Source organism: Thrips palmi, unplaced genomic scaffold (assembly GCF_012932325.1).
Source record: "Thrips palmi isolate BJ-2018 unplaced genomic scaffold, TpBJ-2018v1 HiC_scaffold_5, whole genome shotgun sequence".
In the NCBI taxonomy this organism is placed as follows: domain Eukaryota; kingdom Metazoa; phylum Arthropoda; class Insecta; order Thysanoptera; family Thripidae; genus Thrips; species Thrips palmi.
Window position 1 is genome coordinate 12,552,014 of NW_023144632.1, and position 21,610 is coordinate 12,573,623.

Genomic DNA, 21,610 nt, shown 5'->3' on the forward strand with positions numbered 1-21,610 from the left:
GGATTATAGAAAATAAACATAGTCTTTTTATTCAATCGATAGGAGGATGTAACTTTCCTCATTTCCCTAGTCTTTTTACAGCATAAATACAAGGTGACGACATACATACAGTATCTTATTTTCCAAAAGCCTAATCATGGTAATTCATTTTGGGCTTTTGCTGGGGGTTTTGTCATAATTGAAAAAAAAAAAGCCTTAAAATTACATCTGCATTCCAATGCTAAGTCTGCTCAGAATTTCCCAATAATAAGTTGCAGCCATACCATGAAAGATTATTTAAACGCTGCATTGTTCCGGTTAAAGGTGGATATCACATTTATTCTGAAAAAGCTTTGTAAGATAAGATAATAATTTTTGAATTGGTATTATGGCAGATTCTCCACCTCTTTAAAATTGTGCAGTAACGTCATAGACCCTCAAAACATATCCCAGTATTCTAGAGTATCTACAGGTCACAGTACAAATTCGTTGAAATAATAAAACTTAAAGAATATGAATCCAAGGGTCAATTTTTTACAACACTGAAAAAGGTTTTGATAATCACAAAAATGCAAAAACTGCCATCACTACACTCAACAGTTTCTATAATTGGTTGTTTTAATTCAAAAGGCGTTTTTTTCAGCACCCCTTTCTCCTTTTAGAGGTATACAGGTTGTAGCTTTGACAACGAACCTTAAATGTAAACACAAATGCTCAAACCTGTTGCAAGCCCACAACAAGAAAGGAAGGTAGGTTGTATTTCAGAAGTTCATCAAGCCACTTCCAGGTTAGGGGCCGTTCATATACAACGTGTTTATTTTAGGTCACTTTTAGAAACCCTCCCTCCCCGGGGTGACCTGGACCCATGAGTTTAGCATAGACAGTGCCCAATCACGGACACCGCATCTCCCCCACCCACCCCCAAAATAAAAAAAAATAAAAAAAAAAAACAGGACACGATATATGGACGTCCCCTCCTGAGACATGTAGCCCTTGGAGTCCTGACAAGCAGTAAGCCATTAGCTGCCCCTTTAAGGTGCAGATACAAAATTTAACATCTCACCACTTTGAAATTGGTCAATTAAAAAAGTTTACCCTATTAATAAACACACCATTCATTCAATAGGTACATAAATCCTCATTTCAAATGCTGCCACTGAATAATTATCAGTACGCAGTGTGATTATAATACGTAATGCGCTAACTATATCACATTTCAATGATAGGTCAAATAATAATAATATAAATATTAAGATAAATAACAACAAAGTACAATTGAAACTAAAAAAAAAAACTTTATGAAAAGTACACAAACTATAAAACACCAATTTATAGGGCAAATGTTTTTGTCGTTTGTTTTTTGGCTACAGAAGAAACAGACATGTGGACTACATAAGTAGCAGTTTAAGTATGCATGGTTGATTGAGCAAAGCTAAACATAACATTTCATAATCAAATAGAAACAATGAAGCTGGTTCCTAGTTTTGTGGAAAGTAAACATTTGCAAAAATTCTAACATCACATCACTGATGAAAGAAGTGTGTTTAACGAACTTTCATACTCACACGGAACTCAATACAATTCAATAGACTGGACTTGAGTTTAAAGGACTTTTTGATACTACAAGTGCATTGGGATAAAAGTCAAAAGATAATTTATCAACAACAAAATTTTTCAACACCAAAATTTATACATCAGAGAGGGGGAAGAGGAGACTGGAATTCAAAACTGTCCTAGAAAATACTGTTTCATAAAAGTCCTAAGAAAATTAAATTAAACTGCATTTGGATCAAAAAACAAGGCAGAAACTGCAAAGATGAGGAACACCACACCGCCAATGATAGTGACTGGAAAGGAGAGGCATAAAATGAATAGAATAACAAATAAGAAATCAGTGACACCAGATAAACTAAGATAAGAAACTCACCTGTGCGCACAGATATTCTTTGCGCTATCATTCTACCACCTAAAACTGCCAGGCCAGTACATAAACAATGGCCAAGAGTCCCACCAACAGTTACACCGACAACATCCTGTAAATAATAAGAAACACAGTAAGATAATCCTAAATTTTGATGTAATTTTCATAGATATAGGCTAATGGACCTAACCTACCTCATTTGCCGCAAGGATTATTGTTGTAAGTTGGCTACGATCACCCCATTCGGCCAAAAATGTGAGAGTAAAGGCCTGCACGAAAATGCGGGAAAACATTTTCAGAGCACTTGCACGCCATCTTCCTTTCTTCTTGTTGGATGAGTTTCCACCAGTCTCAACATCCACACCAGTTGAGGTAGTTTCTCTTTCATACTGTGGGGAAAAAAATCCAGAGGTGAGTCAAAAATGACTAACCATAATAGTGTTTTACGTAGAAAAATTGGGCCTTGGTTTGGTGTATAATTCCAGTGAAAAATATGTAGGAACATTTTGAGTTCCAATTCATCCTGATACTAGCTCAGACCAAACTTTGGTGTAATCTAGTCAAAAAATGAATTAAACAATACGTTAATATGCCATGGAAAAGCATTTCAATTAACTGCCGGATATTCTCTCTATACATGTTAATTTTTTTATTTTTGAAAATTTGTAGAGGCGAAGAGCAGGTGTGAGAAATGCAAAGAAGCATATACAATACCAAAGTAGTCAAAGCACATGAGCAAGAAGACACATTCAAAATGTTGTGACACTTCTGGAGGGGAAAAAAGCAATGGTCATGCAGTGGATTAAAGCTGTTTTGTCTAATATCATACCCTTTCCCATCATGCGAAAAAATCCAAGCACAAGGCATACTTACCAGACACACTCTATGAACTAAAACCTCTAATCATGGTTAGTGATTAAAAAAAAAAAACAATTGATTTTCAATTTTCTAAATAAAGCACCTAGCCGGACTCCTGGAAAGAAACATACAAGTTCGCACACAAGGAACAGAACAAGGAAACCCCTCACCAAAACAAATTTGAACCTAAGTAGGTAGGAGAACATAAACTGCAATTTAATTTGGCTTTCCAAAAGATAAGGATACCAATCAAGACCTATCAGACAAAATAAGTACATCTCTGGACACAACCCACTCAATAGTTGGGAGCTTTAAAATGCTGTACATTTGGTTTACATGCATCGTTGATGCATGTTCTCATAATTTAATCTAGACACTGTTCTGATTCACAAACTCAGATTCAAACATACAAAATAAGCACAATACAAACAAACACAAAAGCCTTGAAAAGACAGAATGCTTGAATGGTTAATAAATACAATCAACATTTACCTTAATTTTTTTAGAGCTGTTATCTATTTGGCTCTCAGGAGAGTTAGAGGCTGTGGCCTGTGGACAGCATAGATTCAATACCCACTCCTCATCCTTTCTCTACAGCGCATACACAACAACACACGGACTCACCTCCCCACCCCCCTCCAAAAAATAAATAAATAAAAGGGAACTAATTATAAAATAAAATGTCACTTAACTCAACCCAGAAATGGGAGTGAAAGGTGCAAATGGACTTGAACCATTATTGATTATTTAAAAAGCTAAAAAGCATCTACACAAAGTTGTTCTGTTTCTTATTCTAATTGAGTGTAATTTATCCAAATAAATCTACAATTTGCATGTGAACAGAGCTGCCAGTTGGACTTTTAATCAACAACTTCCATGAAGCACTGAAAAAAGAATTAGTGCAGTACAAATTTGCATGAGTCAGTGATTGGTGCGTAGTAATTCAGAATATTAGTCTAATAAATACCTTTAATGAAAGCACAAATTTAAAATAACATAGACATAGAATTGCAGTTTAAGATGGGACCACACTATATTGAGTGTGGAATAGAGGTCCATAACTTAGCTTAACTGACTTTTCTACCATAAATCGTGAACAGCTTGAGTCACAGAAAATAACGTTCCAGAATAGTTTACAGAAATTATGCAATAAATATTTATTATCCTATGACATTTTGCACAATGCTAGCCACTTAAAAAATATCAAGCTTTGAAGTTAAGTGATGGAACCCTAGTGTGTAAAACAAATCCTGGCAGCTCTGAAATATCAAGTTCAAACTTACCTCAATATTAAGAAGTGAAGGATCTATCACCACCTATCAAAGACTTCACATTAGAGATATTTTAAAAGAGAAAAAATCTTTAGAAAAACTTGTGGCTGTCTGTGTTTTCCTAAAAAAAATCTTTTTCTTTTTAAAATTTAACAAGTACAGTACCTCTTTAATTTTATTTGATCCATCTGGCTCTTGCTCGGTCGATTCAGGTTGCACCTAAGTTACAAATATAAACAAGCAAAGGCTCAGTCTCAAACAGAAGTACTTCAATAGTCTGTAGAGTTCTCTTGCAGTTAATATCTTACTAGCTAACATCTACACACAACAACTCACCACTAGATCAGCTTCAACCTCTTGTTGTTGATCTTCTCTATTCTTACCCTACGGATCAAAATTGGGAGTTCAAAGTTTTTGTTTTGTTTTTTTCCTCTATAAAGAACAAGTAGATCTATACTTCTAAGTTTGTACAAACAATGGGGCCAGACCATCCAATCCAATAACAAAATTGTTGATTATTATAAATAAATAGATAGTGATACATGAACTAAAAACCAACAGAAGATACACAGAACTCTAACATTTGTAACCTAGTTGAAATATTGTATTGGCCGAACAACTGCTGAACATCTAGATTATCTACAAATTATGGTTATAAAAGTACTAAAGGGTTTAGCATTAAGTTCATACTTAAAGTGCAAAGTACTTAATCAAAACTAACTAGGCAAAAACAACAAGACTTAAGGCTCCACTACACCATACACACCAAAGAAATTCGCGACTTTTCTGTGGCATTTAAGGCAAATAATGGACCTCAATATTTTATGACAAAGTGTGAAATATTAAACCCAGAAAAAGCAAATGAGAGGTGCATGCAGTTGTTAGAATTACACGAATACATTTTCTTTTTCAAATGTGACACACCACCAAATTAGAGAAAGAGCAATGAGAATGGTGTCAAGAGCAACATTTGGCAGATGCTAAGCAAAGCGAAGCAGCATACACTCGAACACAACCGTTAGAAGATTCATTCCACACAATCTCTCTTACCTCATCTTCTCTCTTCCGTAAATCTGACTGAACTTCTTCCAATTCCTCCTGCCCTTCATTAGGAGACATGTAATATCCATCACGTAACATTTTAAGGCCAAAAATAGCAAAGAGAGCTGTTGATATGTAGTAAGTGTAGGCTCTTGGAATGATTGTTGCAGCCCATCCAAAAACAGCTGTAAAATTGACAGGAATTTGTTAGATACAATATCATAATAAAACAGATGAGGAGTCCAGTGGCCAATCCTCTGATTGCAACACAAATGATAACCAAAAACTTGCCTGATAGAACAGTCATAAATGCAAGAGCAGAAGCAGCACCCAAGAATACTGTCAATCGAGGGTGCCGCATGGCCATTATGGCAGCAATGAAGAAAGTCTTGTCTCCAAGTTCAGAAACCACAATGACAGATATTGCCGCAACAAATGCATGAATAAAGCCAAGATTACCTCCTTGTGGAGTAACAACTTTTGTTTCTTCTTTATCTGATTGCTCCACAACATGACCTCTCTGAAAATGTGTATGATATATGAAAATAAGTCTGGTATTCTCAGCCCTCAAAGCAACAGTCGAAAAGATTGTTCAGTACTTACAACAGAGGGGAAGGCAGGCTCAGTTCTGGGGGCTCCAGATTCGTCAACAGGCTCCTTCTCACAAATAGCCGCAGAGATAAATATGCCCAAAATAAAAAGTACCAGAGCAAACCTCCGGTAGAGGAACATATTGCTTGGCTGAGCCATTTTCTTCACGAAATCAGACTAAAGATAATATAAATGAATACGTCGCAGGGAGTCAGCATCAATACATCTGAAACAAAGTGAAATGTATTTGATATTTTAAACGAGCCTTAAGTAAGGTCGTTACATCTAAAATTTTCCTTCTCTAGAATTTGATTGGAAATAATAGAAAAACAAATACGTAAGTTATTTACAATGAAAAAGCAAAGCACATTTGACACTTGTATGACACGATACAAAAGGGACAGAGCGCAACATTATAACTGACAGAATAGCAATATTTCAAAGTTAAGAAGAGAATCAAGAAGTGTTAAAGTATGGTTTAGTATACTTGAAGTTGACAGGCGTAGTCTGGAGTCCTAAAGGCCCAGAACCATCATAACCTTCTATGGTCCTTCAAACGATTCAAACTGGAAGCATCTCCAAGAGAAACTTGCAAAGTAATGGATCTCAAGAAGAGCCGCCTTATCAGAAGAAGCACAATCTATTACCTTTGTTTCCAGACAAAATCCTGACTGCCGCCTTGCGTTGCGACAACACTACACATCAGACACACCACGCATCAGCCCACATCAGCCGCGGAAAAACAACAAGAGTAACAGCAACACAACCAACAAAAACACCACGCGTCCCTCCCCTCCCCTCCCTTCCCTTGGAGGCGGAAACGGAAAGTGACAGTCAATCATGCGCCACGCAGGCGGGAGATTTGAGCCCTGTCGCGCGAGTGCTCGACTCAACGCCGTTGCCGTTCAGCTCGACCACGGGGCTGTTGCTGTTGCTCGGTTCTCAGCGCTCGATGCTCGCGGAAATAGGAGCGCAATGGGTGAAGGTGAGTGAGCGATTAAGGCTGCCGTTGATAAGGGGCATTCCTTTATCCCTGCGCGGCGGCCGCAAACAGACACGCGCTGAACACGGTTAGAGACAGAAGTCATCAAGTGGTGACAAGAGCTACTCATGAAATGATTTGTTGGACGTCCCGCTAGTGAAACATGGGAAGCAGCTAAAAACCCCTCCCTCCGAGAAAAAGAAAGGAACCTAGGTGTCTCCTAAACGCACCTCAATGTGACATGTTCACATTCACAACTACGTGCTTCCGGCCCGGCTCCAAACGCCGGAAGGACCTGACGGCAGACTAAATTGGGGCATTTCTGACGCGTTTCAGGAATTACCCGAAATGGGGCCCTGCAGGCCCAGGCGGAGCTCCTTATCAGGTTGTCCGTGATTATCCTTCAGCCGGCCCGGAGGGAAGGGGAGAGAGAGAGAGGCGCTTGCGACATTGTAACCACGGCGCGACTGACGCGACGCCCAGTCGTCGTCGTTGGTCGTTTCGGTGTTTGGGCCACACTTGCCGGGTTGCCTTGGCGATGGTCACGCGTGGCCGTGCGTGGCACTGGCCTGGCAGTCGACCGGCCGCGACATCTTCCTTCTCACGCTTCCGCCTGTCGAGCGCCCCCATTGACGGCCTGAGATAACAACGCAAGATCACCGAGAGTTTTCGTTGTTTCCTTTTCGAGATAGCAGCACGGTGAGCGCCCCTGGCCCTCCCTTCCAGTTCGGTTGTGCATTCTCTCTCCCGAAACAAACGAACACGTCGACGACGCGCAGCAGTCCGCCGCAGCTGGCGACAGGGCATGGGCCTTCCCTCGCCCGTCGCCACTCACGCACCTCAAGAGTCGCCGCCGCGGACGCCCTGCAGACCGTCGAGGCCGTCACCATCACCGCCGCTCGAGCACCGAAGGGCCGGCGGGGACCGCACCGGTCGGACGCAGCCAAGGCAGCCCGGTGTCGTGTGACGAGCGTGACGTGCGCGTGACGCACGCCTCGCGTCCGCGCCCACGTCCTCAATGGCACCGCGTCCCGCGTCGTCGTTTTCTCGGCTTCCTTGTGCTCCGCTTGCTCTGCTCTGCGCTCTGCTCGCCCCGCCTGCCGCGAGCGGAGTGGCGGCGGGAGCGGCGTCGCGACGTCGGTTCGCCGGGCCGGTCGGATGTCTGATCGGCCCGCTGCCTTCGCTGCCTGGGCTAGCGCGGCTAGTGGGCCCTGCCCTGCGTCGGCCCTGCGTCGGCCCTGCGCCCAGCGAGAGCGCTGACAGCGAGTGGCTGAGGGTCGATACTCCGCTTCCTGAACCAGTGGCAGTGACCGATGACGTCCTCGGCCCCATGATCATCACAGGCCTTGTCGCGATGTGCGGGCCCTGGCGGGCCGCTCCGGCGCCACGCCCCCTAGGTACCTAGCCACCCCGGCCCCGACGGCATGCGTACACATGGTGGTGCGTGGCGTGCCTTGGGTTGGGGGTTGGGCTGGAGGCGCCGCACTTGGTACCACCGCCACCGCGACTGGCGAATGGCTGGGTTAGGGGTTCCGAGTCAAGGCCACCCAGGCGCACAGGCCGAAGGCGCCTTGGACTGGGGGCTAAAAATACCCCCCGCCCTGGCGAGCGTCCGGTCCGATCCGGGTTGCGGCACCGACGGGGCGGCTGCGGCCAGCGGGAATTGAACCTGCGAGACCTGCTGCCGCTGGCACCACTGGCTCAGCCTGCAGTAAAAATGACTGCTGATAGGAACGTTCGCACACCTAGCGCGCTAGCGTGGCGGCATCTCATTGTCCGCTGCCATCCGCATTCGCCTAAGTCCGATAAGACACGGAGTGGCAGGAGTGGCTTGGGCCGCTTGGGCGTGTGCATACAGGTGCATGCGGGCAAGCAGCGCAAGCAGCCCGCCCTGCCGCGTCGCCGCGTACTCGGGGCTTGGAACAACGGCAGGCAAGGGTGGAGGCCCAACGGCATCTTTCACGTCCACTAAGAACACTGGCAGAAGCCAGAAAATCACCTATCTTTTGGCGGCATTCAGGCCCCCTGCCCCCGTTCCTCATCTAAAATAGGACCGTTGCAGCAAAATAGCAGCCACCCCTTGACCTGCCTCAAGTCTATTGACGAGCCGTCACCCTTTGTGGTGGGAAGCAGGGCAAGCAGGGTAGGGCAGCCTTGAGGGAAGCGGGACAAGGAAGCGCCATTCATCGCACCTCTTTCGGTGGATTGGACTTAGATTGGACTGCGCTATGCATCGCAGGCACGACGCCGCAGCGGCCCTGTTTTTGGCCACAACGCCACCGCGCCGCCGCGGCCACGCAAGGACAGCAAGGACGTCACGAAGGGTCAGCCTAGTGGAACGTTCCTGTACAGGATAACCAGGCGACGAGCCAGGCGAGCACCAGACGCCCGTCCCGTGTTACACCCTGATCAGGAGAAGCAGCATTGCTCGTGACTCGGCGGCCGGTGGCGCCTGGCAGGTAGGCCAGTGCTACGCACGAAAACCAAGACGATGGCCTACCTTGCCCCTGCGGAGCTTGGAGGGTCTCGCAGAATCTGTCCTGGGATGCAAAGAGAGATACAGAGAAGGGGTTAGCCTCTGGCCTCGTCCGACAGGCAGTCGCGCACGTCCAGCTACCCGCCCACCCGGTCGAAAGGCGAGCCTCTTCATCATTCCCCAGTAGACTCATTCTGAGAGTCGTTTTTGTCGCGCTCTCTTGCACTTATGGGGCGTCCCGTATATACTCTGACCAGAAAACGAAGAGCCCTGAGTTCTCGCGGTTTATGACATCTGCAGCCTTGGCTAGCACTGCAGGTAGCCCTCGACCGCGAGAACCCAAGGGCTCTTCGTAGTCTGGTCAGAGTATAGGTGGGAGAGAGGCAGCGCGACGAAAACGACTCTCGGAATCAGCCCGCAGATTGCACCTGCGCCAGGTCGCCGGCCGCCCATCCGACTAGGGACCGTTTGGCCATTGCTTTCGCTCGTCGACACGGCAGCCCTCCCCCACGTACCCGGAGCGGAGACTCCAATCCTACTCCACGGCCTCCAGCGAGGCGCACATGGCGCACTGCAGCTACACCCGGCTCCACCGCACGGCCCTCGTTGACAGTCCTCCCGATCAGCGTGCGGCGCACTGTCCGGAAAAGCTGAACACCCAGCCAGCCAGCCAGCCAGGCGGACTTGACTTCACGGACCAGTGCACCTCGACACCTCGACGCGAGGCTCGAGGCGCGTGATCTGACCCTGGCGATGCCGACGATGCGCGCACCTCACGCACCACGCACCCGTTTTCCCACAGCATTGGCGCCTTGCGCTCCCGGACGCAGGCTGCAGTCACCAGTGTCCGCAGTAAAAGAATAAAAGGCAGGCAGCCTGATACGAAAATCGCTAGTTTAAAAAATAGGATTGGTGTAATCTGCATGGGAAAGGAGCGGGGCGGGGCGTAACATCAACTCAATCCCAAATCCACACTCCACAGGGACGAATCCAGCACGAAACTCCGACCAAGGAAGCCGGTTTCACTCTATCGATTGAAAATTCTTCCATCTTTCTGACATTGGCTTCCTACAGTGAGAGGTCTTTCTTCATTCAGAAGGGATTTCGCAACCATTCAACACAGGATGGCCAGTGTGTTTCGTTCAAAAATAATTGGACGTTCGCGTGCAAGAGCCATCACAGAAAATGTCAAAAGCCATTCTGCCAAAGTTAGTGAACTTTGGTAGGGAGCGAAGAAGCGGGGCCCGGGGGCCCAGGCCCACTGGCCCAGGCCGCCAAGGTCGTGGTGGGCATGCCCATTGTGCCGAATCCGTTCGGTCCGTCCTTCGGTCCTTCCCCACCGTCCAAAAGGGAAGTCCCACGTTCCACACAAGGGACAGGCAACTTCCAAAGTTGTGAAGATGACTCCTCTGACTGCCCCTCTCCATAACTACAAAATATTAGAGGTTTGAAATGTAAAATGAAACTACACACAGGTATAGAAACATGAAGAACTTATTTATTTAATAGAACATATAAAGTTTTGAAGAATGGCATGACATTCTCTAAATTATGACACTGGTAATCACAAAGAGAGGGCAAACAATCTATTTTATGATGATATCTTGCTACAGTAAGTTGCATTCGCTAACTAGAGGATGCACATTCATAAAATAATGCATTAATTGAAATACAAATAAAATTACCTACCCCTTTCTTGCAGTCTCATTTAAATTGACAAAACTTAAAGATAAGAGCACACTTGAGAAACACTGCTTAGTTAATAATTAAGAAAGTAACATTTGATATCACAGTCTATGTTTTTAAATAATTGAGAGAACACAAATTGAGACAACAATTTTGTTTCTTTTCTTGTTGGGTGCTTTCCTTAGCAGTCTTCTATCTTCCTATCCAAAGTGATGCTTTCATTTTATCATGTTGATGCAGTCTCTGAAGTATGTGTATAATGGATGCTTATATTTAGTGAGAAGACAACTTTTACTGCTGCACAACATCTGAAAAAGTATAACCGAATTAACAACAGATCAAATACTGAATTGAGCAAAAATAGAGGATGTACACATACGCTTTTTCCCATGAAGTCAAGAGCAAGAATCATGTTGCCAGGACCATTTACTGAGCACACTTGGTTATGCGTCTAAAAGGGAGGAAATAATTTTACAGGGTGGTAAATGGCTAGAAATACAAAGTTTTAAGACATTGCACACATACCTTTAAATTAAACACATAGATCTTCCCATCATAGCAGCCACAGAAAAGGTGATCATTATAAACTTTCATGGCAGTAATACCTTGTCCAGCATGAAGTTTGAATTTCAATTCTCCGCTCTAAAATAATAAGATAAATTTATACTCCATTACCCCACAAAAAAAAATTGTACAATAACATCAACATTTCATTGCCTTTAAAATCTGAATGCATAACTATACCTGGAAATCATACACCAAAATATTATTTGTATTTGATCCACAGTATACCAAATTGTTGTGGCAAAGAATACTGTAAACAGTTAATTCTGGAGAACTAATTCCAAAAGAACGCAGGAGGAGACCTGAAATAAAATAGAATCTTAGTTGATGCAAAACAAACGATAAATCACAGACAGAAAGACTCTCACCAGACAATGCATCCCGAATAGCAATAGTTTGCTGACGAGATGCAACAATAAGCACACGCCTTGGTCCTTCCTTGTGAGTTTTTATACATAGGATAGGGTAGTCACCTGATGATAAGGGTTCCCCAACCTCTTTAGCCTGTACAAGTTGAAATTTAGGGAGACAGAAAAAAGAAAAAAAAACAGAAACAGTGAGATATAGCTTGAATCAAGACAGCAACCTATAAAACGTAAGGTAGAAACAAGAGTTCTTACATCTAAATTAAATGGAATAACAGATCCAACTTTGGTCCCAATGTAGAGGAAGTTCCAACAAGACTCCATGCACTGAATTCCATTTGAAATGTTGTAAGTTAAGATTGGCTCCACAATTTTTGTACCTTCTGGCTTTAACTGACAAAGATAAAATAAAACATAAGCACAGAACAAAAATACCAGCAAAGAAGCAATGATTTTTTCCCCCTAATGTCAATTACCGGAATGGAATAAATGCTGAGTATGCCATCTTCAGTTCCTGTGTACAAAGAAGACTTCACTACCTCAAGACAGGTAACAGCACCAAGTGAACCATTGGGTTTGATTTTGCCAAAGGTTGAATGCACTTGTTCCTTCCAAGTCCTTCCTCTAAACCAATAAACAAGGCCGTTTGAAGAAGCAGCAAATACATCGGAATCACCAGCAATCTGCACCAAGTGAACGTAGAAGGAAAAACTTCAAACACTCACAAATTTCAATAATTTTCAAAAAATAATTTTTTTAAATACCTTTATAGCAAGAATATTCCCCGCAAGATCATTACGACAAGCATAACTTCCAAGATTAAGGTCTTTGAGAACAACACCAACTTGGCCACCTTCCTTTTTTGAAATTTCAGAAGCTTTATCCTTTTTCTGATCAGAAACTGCAAGAACTTCATCTTGTTCTTTTCTCAGTGTGTTAGGTTTCTCCAGTGGATAGGTGGCAGTAATGCAGGACATTGACTTATTCACTGTACTGCACAGCATCTGAGAAGAAAAAGACACATGCATACATTTTAACAAGGTGTTTTAAGATAAGTAAAAATGAGCAGGGTACTGTTAGGAAAAAATGCCAACTGGAGCTCATACCTTTTGACGATTGAAATTGATACAATAAATTATACCTCCAGGGCCTCTCAGTGAAGAAATCAATACATGAAGCTAAAAGGTCAGAACAATGCAAAGTTTTGAACAACAGAAAATAACAAGAATGAAGGAGACGAGGGTTGGAGGGGAGGAGGAGGGGGTTATCTTACCCTTAAATTGAAGACATAAATTTCACCATCATGGCAACCACACACAAGATAATCGTTGTACAACTTCATATTAATTATCCCAAGGCCTGCAACTAGTTCAGTACATTTCTTACCACTCTGCAAAGAAACAGTCACACTATATAGTTTCCAATTGTTTACAGACAACATCCCGTTCATATGTACAATTTTACCTCAAACCAAAACACCAAGATCTTATTTTTGTTTGCACCACAGTACACTAAGTTGCGATGGCAGATAACAGTGTACACAGTCCACTCACTACCACCAAAAGACCGAAGCAGCACTCCTAAGACACATCGATTAGAAAAACAATAACATTCACAGTTACAGCACTTTATTAAAAAACCCACAAGATTCAATCAATCAATCATGCAACCCCTGTCTTTGCATCATTAAATGCAAAATTTTGCATCGCACAGACCTGATTCAGCATCACGTATTTCTGTAGGATGACGGCGATGGGCGACAATTAAAAACCTTCTTTCACAATCAGTTTTAGTAGTCATTGACAAAATGTGATGTCCACTATCAAACAATTTCTCTTCAACCAGAAAACTCTAAAACATTTTCAGATTAGTAAAGGTATTCAACAATTATTATTAATATCATTATTACTATTCAAAAACAAGTACTACCTACTTTTGTGTTAAAGGGAATCACAGATCCTTCCCGTGATCCACAGTAAACTCTGTCCCAATCAAACACAGTAGTAGTTAAAGTTACCCCAAGAGTGCAGCTATGTTTGGGTTTTGGATTAAGATAGCAGTTTGGTACAAGATCCTGAGAAAAACAAATACCAAGTTAACATGGTACAAGCAGAAGCTGGCACCTGTAGTAATGCATAGATGGTAAATTACCGGAATATCATAGATGCTCAATTGGCCGGAGTCACTTGCAGTATATAAACGTGATTCTATTATTTCAATGGTTTTAACACATCTATCGTTCTTTTCACCAAAATGTCCTTGAAGGTATTGTGGCTCAGCATCAATAATCCAATACACTAGACCATTTTCCGAAGAGGCATAGATACTAGTGTCACAAGTCTACAACAGTATGGAATAAGGAGGAAATGTACAAGAATAAGATTGGGGTAAAAACATAAAAATCTTAACAAAAACATACCTTAATACAATTTATAAGACCTTTGACCTCATTTAAAGGATGGATTTTGAAAGGAGGATGATTGAGGAAGTGATCAAGCTCAACCTCAAATTGTACATCACTAGACTGTGAAGTGACTAAACTTTTACTTAAAGGATTTTGTCCCTCTTCGGATGAACTTTTTGCCTTTACTTGAGCTGGCTGCACACTAGCATGATTTTCAAGACAATCTACAATACTACCAGAATCTTGAACATTTAAGCTGGAACTGGCACTATTTTGCCCACTCTCAGAGACATCATGACACACTCTCTTCATAGTTTTGTTATTATCATTAGAAGAACACTTTCGTTTTGAGGTTTCTCCAAAATCATCAATAGTAGAATGATTAGGAACAACACCAATGTCATTGGCTTTAATCAGTGCAGCACAACCTTGCCGTGAAGACTGTGCAGCAGAATGCATAACCAGTGTGTTTTGATGAGTGGCAGTAATGCAGGACATTGACTTAATCACTGTACTGCACAGCATCTGAGAAGAAAAAGACACATGAGGTTTTTAAAGATAAGTAAAAAATGAGCAGGGTACTGTTAGGAAAAAATGCCAACTGGAGCTCATACCTTTTGACGATTGAAATTGATACAATAAATTATACCTCCAGGGCCTCTCAGTGAAGAAATCAATACATGAAGCTAAAAGGTCAGAACAATGCAAAGTTTTGAACAACAGAAAATAACAAGAATGAAGGAGACGAGGGTTGGAGGGGAGGAGGAGGGGGTTATCTTACCCTTAAATTGAAGACATAAATTTCACCATCATGGCAACCACACACAAGATAATCGTTGTACAATTTCATATTAATTATCCCAAGGCCTGCAACTAGTTCAGTACATTTCTTACCACTCTGCAAAGAAACAGTCACACTATATAGTTTCCAATTGTTTACAGACAACATCCCGTTCATATGTACAATTTTACCTCAAACCAAAACACCAAGATCTTATTTTTGTTTGCACCACAGTACACCAAGTTGCGATGGCAGATAACAGTGTACACAGTCCACTCACTACCACCAAAAGACCGAAGCAGCACTCCTAAGACACATCGATTAGAAAAACAATAGCATTTACAGTTACAGCACTTTAAAAAAAAACAAAAAAAAACTCAAGATTAAATGCAAAATTTTGCATCACACAGACCTGATTCAGCATCACGTATTTCTGTAGGATGACGGCGATAGGCGACAATTAAAAACCTTCTTTCACAATCAGTTTTGGTGGTCATTGACAAAACGGGATGTCCACCATCAAACAATTTCTCTTCAACCAGAAAACTCTAAAATTTTTCAGATTGGTAAAGGTATTTTCCAATTATTATTAATATCATTATTACTATTCAAAAGCAAGTACTACTTACCTTTGTGTTAAAGGGAATCACAGATCCTTCAGTTGATCCACAGTAAACTCTGTCCCAATCAAACACAGAGCTACTTAAAGATACCCCAAGAGTGCAGCTATGTTTGGGTTTTGGATAAAGATAGCAGTTTGGCACAAGATCCTGAGAAAAACAAATACTAAGTTAACATGGTACAGGCAGACGCTGGCACCTGTAGTAATGCAAAAATGTAAATTACCGGAATATCATAGATGCTCAATTGGCCAGAGAAACTTGCAGCATATAAACGTGATTCTATTATTTCAATGGTTTTAACACATCTATCGTTTTTTTCACCAAAATGTCCTTGAAGGTATTGTGGCTCAGCATCAATAATCCAATACACTAGACCATTTTCCGAAGAGGCATAGATACTAGTGTCACAAGTCTACAACAGTATGGAATAAGGAGGAAATGTACAAGAATAAGATTGGGGTAAAAACATAAAAATCTTAACAAAAACATACCTTAATACAATGTATAAGACCTTTAACCTCATTTAAAGGATGGATTTTGAAAGGAGGATGATTGAGGAAGTGATCAAGCTCAACCTCTAATTGTACATCACTAGACTGTGAAGTGACTAAACCTTTACATGGAGGATTTTGGTGCTCTTTTGGTGAATTCTTTGACTGCACTTGAACAAGCTCCTCACTGCCAGGACTTTCAAGACAATTTTCATTACTAACAGAACCTTGAACATTTAAGTCAGAATTGACAATGCTTTGCACACTCTCAGAGTCATCATGACAGACCCGCTTCGAAGTTTTCTGATTATCATAAGGACACTTTCGTTTTGAGGTTTCCCCAGAATCTCCAATAGCAGAATGATTAGAAACAACACCAATTTCATTGACTTCTACCAGTGCAACAGCATCTTGTCCTGAAGACTGTGGAGCAGAATGTATTACTGATGTGTTTTGAAGAGGGTCTGCTGCCAGAGCAGCTCTTAAAGATTGGGAAAGGCCACACCTCTCTTGAACCAAATCTTGCAACATCCTGTCTATTTCTTCAATTCTCTTCTGCATCTCAGGAACAGATAAGTTGCAAACTTCACTTAAAGTCTCATTTGCAGGAACAGTCATCATGAGAACAGGTAGCATTGACATAGATTGTTGCTGAACGGCTGGTATATTACTTGACTCTATAGAACAAGATGGGTTGTCATTAGGTAGGTTCCTCTGGCTTTCATTGCTCATAGACGACCTAAGTCCTCTTCTGCTCTCTTCAACAATATTTTCAGATGAAACTGTCTCAGATATTTGAAAAGATCCATTGCATTGAGGAAATGTTCCATTATCATTTTGTGAAGAGGGATTACTAGGAGTGATTTTTTTAGATTTAGACTCACAGGATGAATTGGACTTTTTAGAACAAGTTGATTCAACAAACCAACTTCTTTCTTCAAGACGGACAAATTTCTTTTTTTGGAGACGCTTATGTCGGTTAGCCATTTTCTTCTTTTTTTTCTTTTTTACCTTTCCAGGTTTGATTTTATTTTTCATTGTTTTGACAGCACCGACAGCACTTGTCAAGCTGCGGTTGGCAGAAACAGTATCAACTGACTGCAGAGGCTCTGTCTCTTTATCCATAATTAATGGTTCGCTTGTTGGTCCATCAAAGTCCTCTGAAGATCTGGGGGCTATGCAAGTAGGATTTGGGTAATTAGTTTGATTTGAATTTGCCTCCTGGGTCCTGCATTCAATTCTGCTCTCATTTGGCCAGCTCCAGTCACTGTTGCCCCTTTGCACTTGTTTTTCTCCAACTAGGAGATCAGTTTCTGTATTAACAGGTGCTGGCAGAGGGCAAGGACTAGGATGTTCAATATTATTTTCCAGTCTATAATTTTCTGAGGGTGAACATAGCTCTTCACGAGCAAACTGACAGACCCTGATTTTTACAAAACTTGAAGCATCTTTACTGATTGCTGGTGCCAGTACCAAACCATCTTTCTCTTTTTCTACCTGATCATCTTTTTGGCCTTGACAACTTCTTCTATCTGCGGACAGGAGCTCAATATCTGAAACAAATGAAGCAAGCCATCTGTTGAAATAGTCATCAACCTAAGAAAGTAAGACACTTCACAACTATGAGTGAAAAAAAAAAGTAAAATCATGATACTTACCTGGCGAATCAGATGGCTCACTTAAAGTATTACACTGTGATTCGCCGATATTCAGGGTAGTTTCTGAGTTGAAATCAGAAAACAGGTCCCCAAGGGTGGATATCAGCTCTCCTGGTAGGCTTGACCAGTCTATGGCAAAATCTGCTAATAGGGTGCTATCGTCCGGTGGCAACTCTGTTGATTTTGGGTTGAGATATTCTGCCGGGATCCTCCTCTCAGCAACTTCTCGAGACAGTTTAGAAAGAACACTACGATGCTCTTTCATTAATTGTTTCATAGCAAAATCAAATTTACCAGACCTTGGGTTATTTATGAGATCCTTGAGCTTGCTCTGATTGATTTTCTGAAGGTCACTAATTATTTTTCTTTGTTTGGAATCATAAATCCTTTTAAACGGAGAAAGAGGACATAAGGGCTCCACGTTGTCAGGCTTTGAAGGTTGCTCAGGTGAGTTTGATAAGCCTCTGTGTACCCCTTGAGTGGTAGTAGACTCGCACAAGGATGACGATGACGATGATGATCGTCTTCTTCTCTGGTCTAAATTAGGTGCTGGCGAAAGAGATGGTCTTCCCTTGTTGGGAGAGCATGCTCTGTCTCTTGGTGAAAAAGCCTTCCATAGTACATGACCGCTTTCAGGACTATGCATGCTCCTTTCATCATGACTTTCAACATTCAAAATATTGTGTGCACTGCCAATGTTGGGCACCATTATTTGAGAACTATTCTTTTGTGAGACTGACGATTCATGTTGACTGACTTCACATTGATTTACATTACATGAATTTGTGGGCCTTTCAGATTCTTCCATTGATGATGGTAAGGGGAGATGATCCTCTTTCCTGTTCTTATTGTCAGGTTGAAGATTTCTATTAATGCACATATGATGTTGAACATGTGCAAGTCTTGTACTTAATGGTACATCATCGCCATCAAGGTCTGGGTTCGAAGTAATGTCTAATTTTGAACTAAGTGGGTCATCTTCATCAAGACATAGATTTTGTACATGCCCAAGTTTCTTTCCTAAGGGGACATCATCACTATCATCATCACTCGCATTATCATCACTATTATTATTGTCAGAAGAACTACTGCAATTATGAAATGAATTGGTTGGCTCAAGGTCAATGACCTGGTGCACAGGTGAGGGGGGTCGCTGAACTTCAATTATGTCATCATCTGAATCATCTTCTGCATGACAGTTGGTCTTCTCAGTGTTCGCTCTACCAATGGCTCTCATGTCACTTGCATCCAGTTCAAGCTGAGCTAAATTCTTGGGAAATGTTTTCAGTGTTTTTTGAGCTTGATTGTCGTTCTTAGACTCTTCACCAGAAGAAAGAAGCTTATTAAGATTCACATTCTTCTTGGTTTTTAAAGCTTGTTTAAGTCGGTCAGCAGCTTCTTTTATTGCATTATTCCTTGCTTCTTCACTCCCAGGCAGTGGATCTTTGTTTACAGAATCATTGTCTTTCCCAGATAAAGATTCATTGCCCTTACTGCTCACCAGCCACTGGTGAATTTCATCACTCTCATTATCTTCATCATCATAATCATCATAAACTCGAGATCCACCTGTGCCATTCCATTGATTTCCACCAGTTCTGCCGAATGGACTACGGACTCCTCTTCCAAAAGGCAGTGGAGGTCTGCCATTCAGACCACCTCTACCACCTGGTATCGGGGATCTGACAAAATAACCAACCCCATTTTGAGCCCCTTTGCCTGAAACACCACTGACATTCTGACCACCTCTCCCACCTGGCAAAGAGGCTCTGCTTGATGGACCATTGCTATTGTGTGGGCTCCTTCTAACAGACAATGGCAATCTTTCAGAGTTATCACAGCCATTTTGTTGCACACCACTTCCCCTTTGACAACGTTGTCTCAGGGGTGACTTTTGAAGTGTATTGCCCGACTTAGATTTCACTCTACCACTAGGGCACAATGTTTTGGATGGTGATATATGAGAGCTCACTTTCTTCTCTTTTTTATTTTTTTTATTTTGAGAATGGGCTTCCTTTGGACTTGCATTCTTATCAACGGCCTTCTTTTGAGTTAGATTCTTCTGAGTTTTTCCTCCAGTGTGAGAGGTTCCTGCATCCTTGACAGTCCCAGTTGCTGAACTCTGAACATCTGGACAAACTAGTGGGTCCAAACTCACTCCAGGGTTCCAGTTATCACTTTCTTCGCCATTAAAATTTACAGAAGTTCTGCAATTTTCCCTAATATTTCCTGGTAGTCCATCACTCCGGAGATTGATGTGACCATTCTGGTCATGGACATGTTGATGTCCAGTATTTCCATAACTAGGCCAAAATGGAGTTTGATACGGATTTTGAAAAGGATTTTGCCTATCATACCTGTCACTATGATAAGCAGCAGAAAATTGATCCAACTCGGAATAATAATGATGGGGGCGAGGAGGTGGAGGAGGGTGGATGTGATGATGAGGTGGAGGAGGGTGAGAGTGATGAGGAGGCGGAGGAGGGTGAGAGTGGTGAGGAAGTGGAGGAGGGTGAGAGTGGTGAGGAAGTGGAGGAGGGTGAGAGTGATGAGGAGGTGGAGGAGGGAGGGGATGATGAGGATGGAGAGTAGGAAGGACATGAGGAGGGGGAGGGGGAGGATAACACCAGGGCCCTGGCCCCTGTCCCCAACTCAGAGGTTGTGGAGGTGGCTGGTTGGGCCAAGCCCTTGGCTGGTCTGGACAATTATCCCATCTAGTCCGTTTTTTGTCCTTCGGGTGCTGCATCATGTTTCATAGATAATTCTGGAATGAGAATGTAGATCCAGCCCTTAAAACATGCCAGAGAAAATGAAGAAAGGCTGACATGACCAACCAACAAACTTCAATAAGCAAACAAAATTCAAAATTGAAACTTACCAACTAAGTTAGGTTTTCTTTCCAGAAATGGACATCAAGCATGAAGTAGAATAAACCTGTAAAAGGAAGAAAAATGAAAGATAAATACAGACTGTTGGATACCTAAATGGACTAAGAAATAAACATTAAGAGAAACAATCCCACTCCTGTAAGATTTTTTCTCTAGGGACATGGAAATATTTCTGTCTAGAAGCTGTGCAAGATGTTCAATGACAGGGATTTTCTAATGATGAACATTAAAAACAAAACCTTGGAGGCATGAGAGACACATGAGAAGCCTGCTGAGGTAGGTCATGCAAATGCCATCAAACTATGACAGTGGTGTTGCACATCGACTCCAGACATATTAAAAATGTCCTCCCAACACTTATCCTTGATCAAATCATGAAAGTATTGATTGCCTCTGTGATAGGGAAAAGATCCACAAGAAAACATAACCTGCACCGAATGTTTTGATGGGATGAGAACGCCTATGTACAGCGTCAATGCTTATAAAAAGTCACAACGTTCTAATAAAATTCCAGTTTGAAGTGATAATTCAAACATTTTCAGAAACGACATCGAAAACAAAAACGGAAGAACTGTGATAAGATGTATACACAGTGCAGCGACAGAGCGTGCAGGTTAAAGCGAAACTGATGAAATGACATGTAAATAGTTTCAGGTCGAGCGTCTCCCTTCCGACTTCACGGAAACAGGTCGAAATTGATTTGACATAGCCGATTGCATGTTCCTCACCTTTCAGAGACCTCTCTTGATTTGTTTGAGCGAGAGACAAAACGCTCGGTACGCAAAACACGCAAAACATCCCACACCTTGCCTTCGGCTGTGGCGGGAGATGGGGACGGGGGAGAGGGGGGGTGGGGTAGGACGAACGGGGGATGGCCTTGTTGCCAAACTCATAATTTTCAAAAGACATATGTTACAAGCGAGCAGATTTATCTTCAACAGTCGTCATTATGATGAGAGCATTCAAACTCTAATCGAACTGAACTCCGATGAATCCTTTTGTCTTTTCATCGTTACCAATCCTACACGGCA

The 21,610-nt window shown here is 42.3% G+C and overlaps 2 protein-coding genes across 6 annotated transcripts; both read right to left on the reverse strand.

Moving 5' to 3' along the window:
• Nucleotides 1-3: 3 nt before the first annotated feature.
• On the reverse strand, nucleotides 4-9,768 carry LOC117650442 (transmembrane protein 165). 4 transcript variants are annotated; one of them, XM_034393875.1, is made up of 11 exons: nucleotides 9,635-9,768; nucleotides 5,674-5,887; nucleotides 5,362-5,590; nucleotides 5,080-5,255; nucleotides 4,366-4,413; nucleotides 4,195-4,248; nucleotides 4,042-4,074; nucleotides 3,251-3,307; nucleotides 2,095-2,289; nucleotides 1,907-2,012; nucleotides 4-1,826 (listed from the first exon to the last, which is right to left on the reverse strand). In XM_034393875.1, the coding sequence occupies exons 2-11, from the start codon at nucleotides 5,818-5,820 to the stop codon at nucleotides 1,753-1,755; spliced, it is 1,119 nt and encodes a 372-aa protein (XP_034249766.1). In that variant the 5' UTR covers nucleotides 5,821-5,887; nucleotides 9,635-9,768; the 3' UTR covers nucleotides 4-1,752. The 4 variants fall into 4 exon arrangements, with proteins under 4 accessions (XP_034249766.1, XP_034249765.1, XP_034249764.1 ...); XM_034393874.1 differs by lacking the exon at nucleotides 9,635-9,768 and adding an exon at nucleotides 7,483-7,717; XM_034393873.1 differs by lacking the exon at nucleotides 9,635-9,768 and adding an exon at nucleotides 6,309-6,467.
• An 827-nt stretch (nucleotides 9,769-10,595) lies between these two features.
• LOC117650438 lies at nucleotides 10,596-21,407 on the reverse strand. Of its 2 annotated transcripts, none has more exons than XM_034393864.1 (25): nucleotides 21,308-21,407; nucleotides 20,570-20,625; nucleotides 17,692-20,455; nucleotides 16,034-17,586; nucleotides 15,766-15,954; nucleotides 15,549-15,689; nucleotides 15,332-15,467; nucleotides 15,111-15,226; nucleotides 14,920-15,036; nucleotides 14,753-14,824; nucleotides 14,154-14,663; nucleotides 13,886-14,074; nucleotides 13,668-13,808; nucleotides 13,450-13,585; nucleotides 13,199-13,314; nucleotides 13,008-13,124; nucleotides 12,841-12,912; nucleotides 12,499-12,738; nucleotides 12,211-12,417; nucleotides 11,990-12,127; nucleotides 11,738-11,873; nucleotides 11,550-11,671; nucleotides 11,331-11,447; nucleotides 11,185-11,256; nucleotides 10,596-11,113 (listed from the first exon to the last, which is right to left on the reverse strand). In XM_034393864.1, exons 3-25 carry the CDS (start codon nucleotides 20,438-20,440, stop codon nucleotides 11,024-11,026), a joined length of 7,476 nt encoding a protein of 2,491 aa, XP_034249755.1. In that variant the 5' UTR covers nucleotides 20,441-20,455; nucleotides 20,570-20,625; nucleotides 21,308-21,407; the 3' UTR covers nucleotides 10,596-11,023. The 2 variants fall into 2 exon arrangements, with proteins under 2 accessions (XP_034249755.1, XP_034249756.1); XM_034393865.1 differs by having other exon boundaries at nucleotides 17,692-20,480.
• Between the last annotated feature and the right edge of the window lie 203 nt (nucleotides 21,408-21,610).

Coding starts and splice junctions, on each gene's coding strand:
- LOC117650442 (XM_034393875.1), bottom strand. CDS start 5,820: ATGGCTCAGCCAAGCAATATGTTCCTCTACCGGAGGTTTGCTCTGGTA. Junction 5,256..5,361: donor ATTTATGACTGTTCTATCAG/GCAAGTTTTTGG, acceptor TCAATTTTACAG/CTGTTTTTGGATGGGCTGCA. Junction 4,249..4,365: donor AGGTTGAAGCTGATCTAGTG/GTGAGTTGTTGT, acceptor TTTGTAACTTAG/GTGCAACCTGAATCGACCGA.
- LOC117650438 (XM_034393864.1), bottom strand. CDS start 20,440: ATGATGCAGCACCCGAAGGACAAAAAACGGACTAGATGGGATAATTGT. Junction 12,418..12,498: donor GGAATATTCTTGCTATAAAG/GTATTTAAAAAA, acceptor CACTTGGTGCAG/ATTGCTGGTGATTCCGATGT. Junction 11,114..11,184: donor TTGACTTCATGGGAAAAAGC/GTATGTGTACAT, acceptor ATACTTTTTCAG/ATGTTGTGCAGCAGTAAAAG.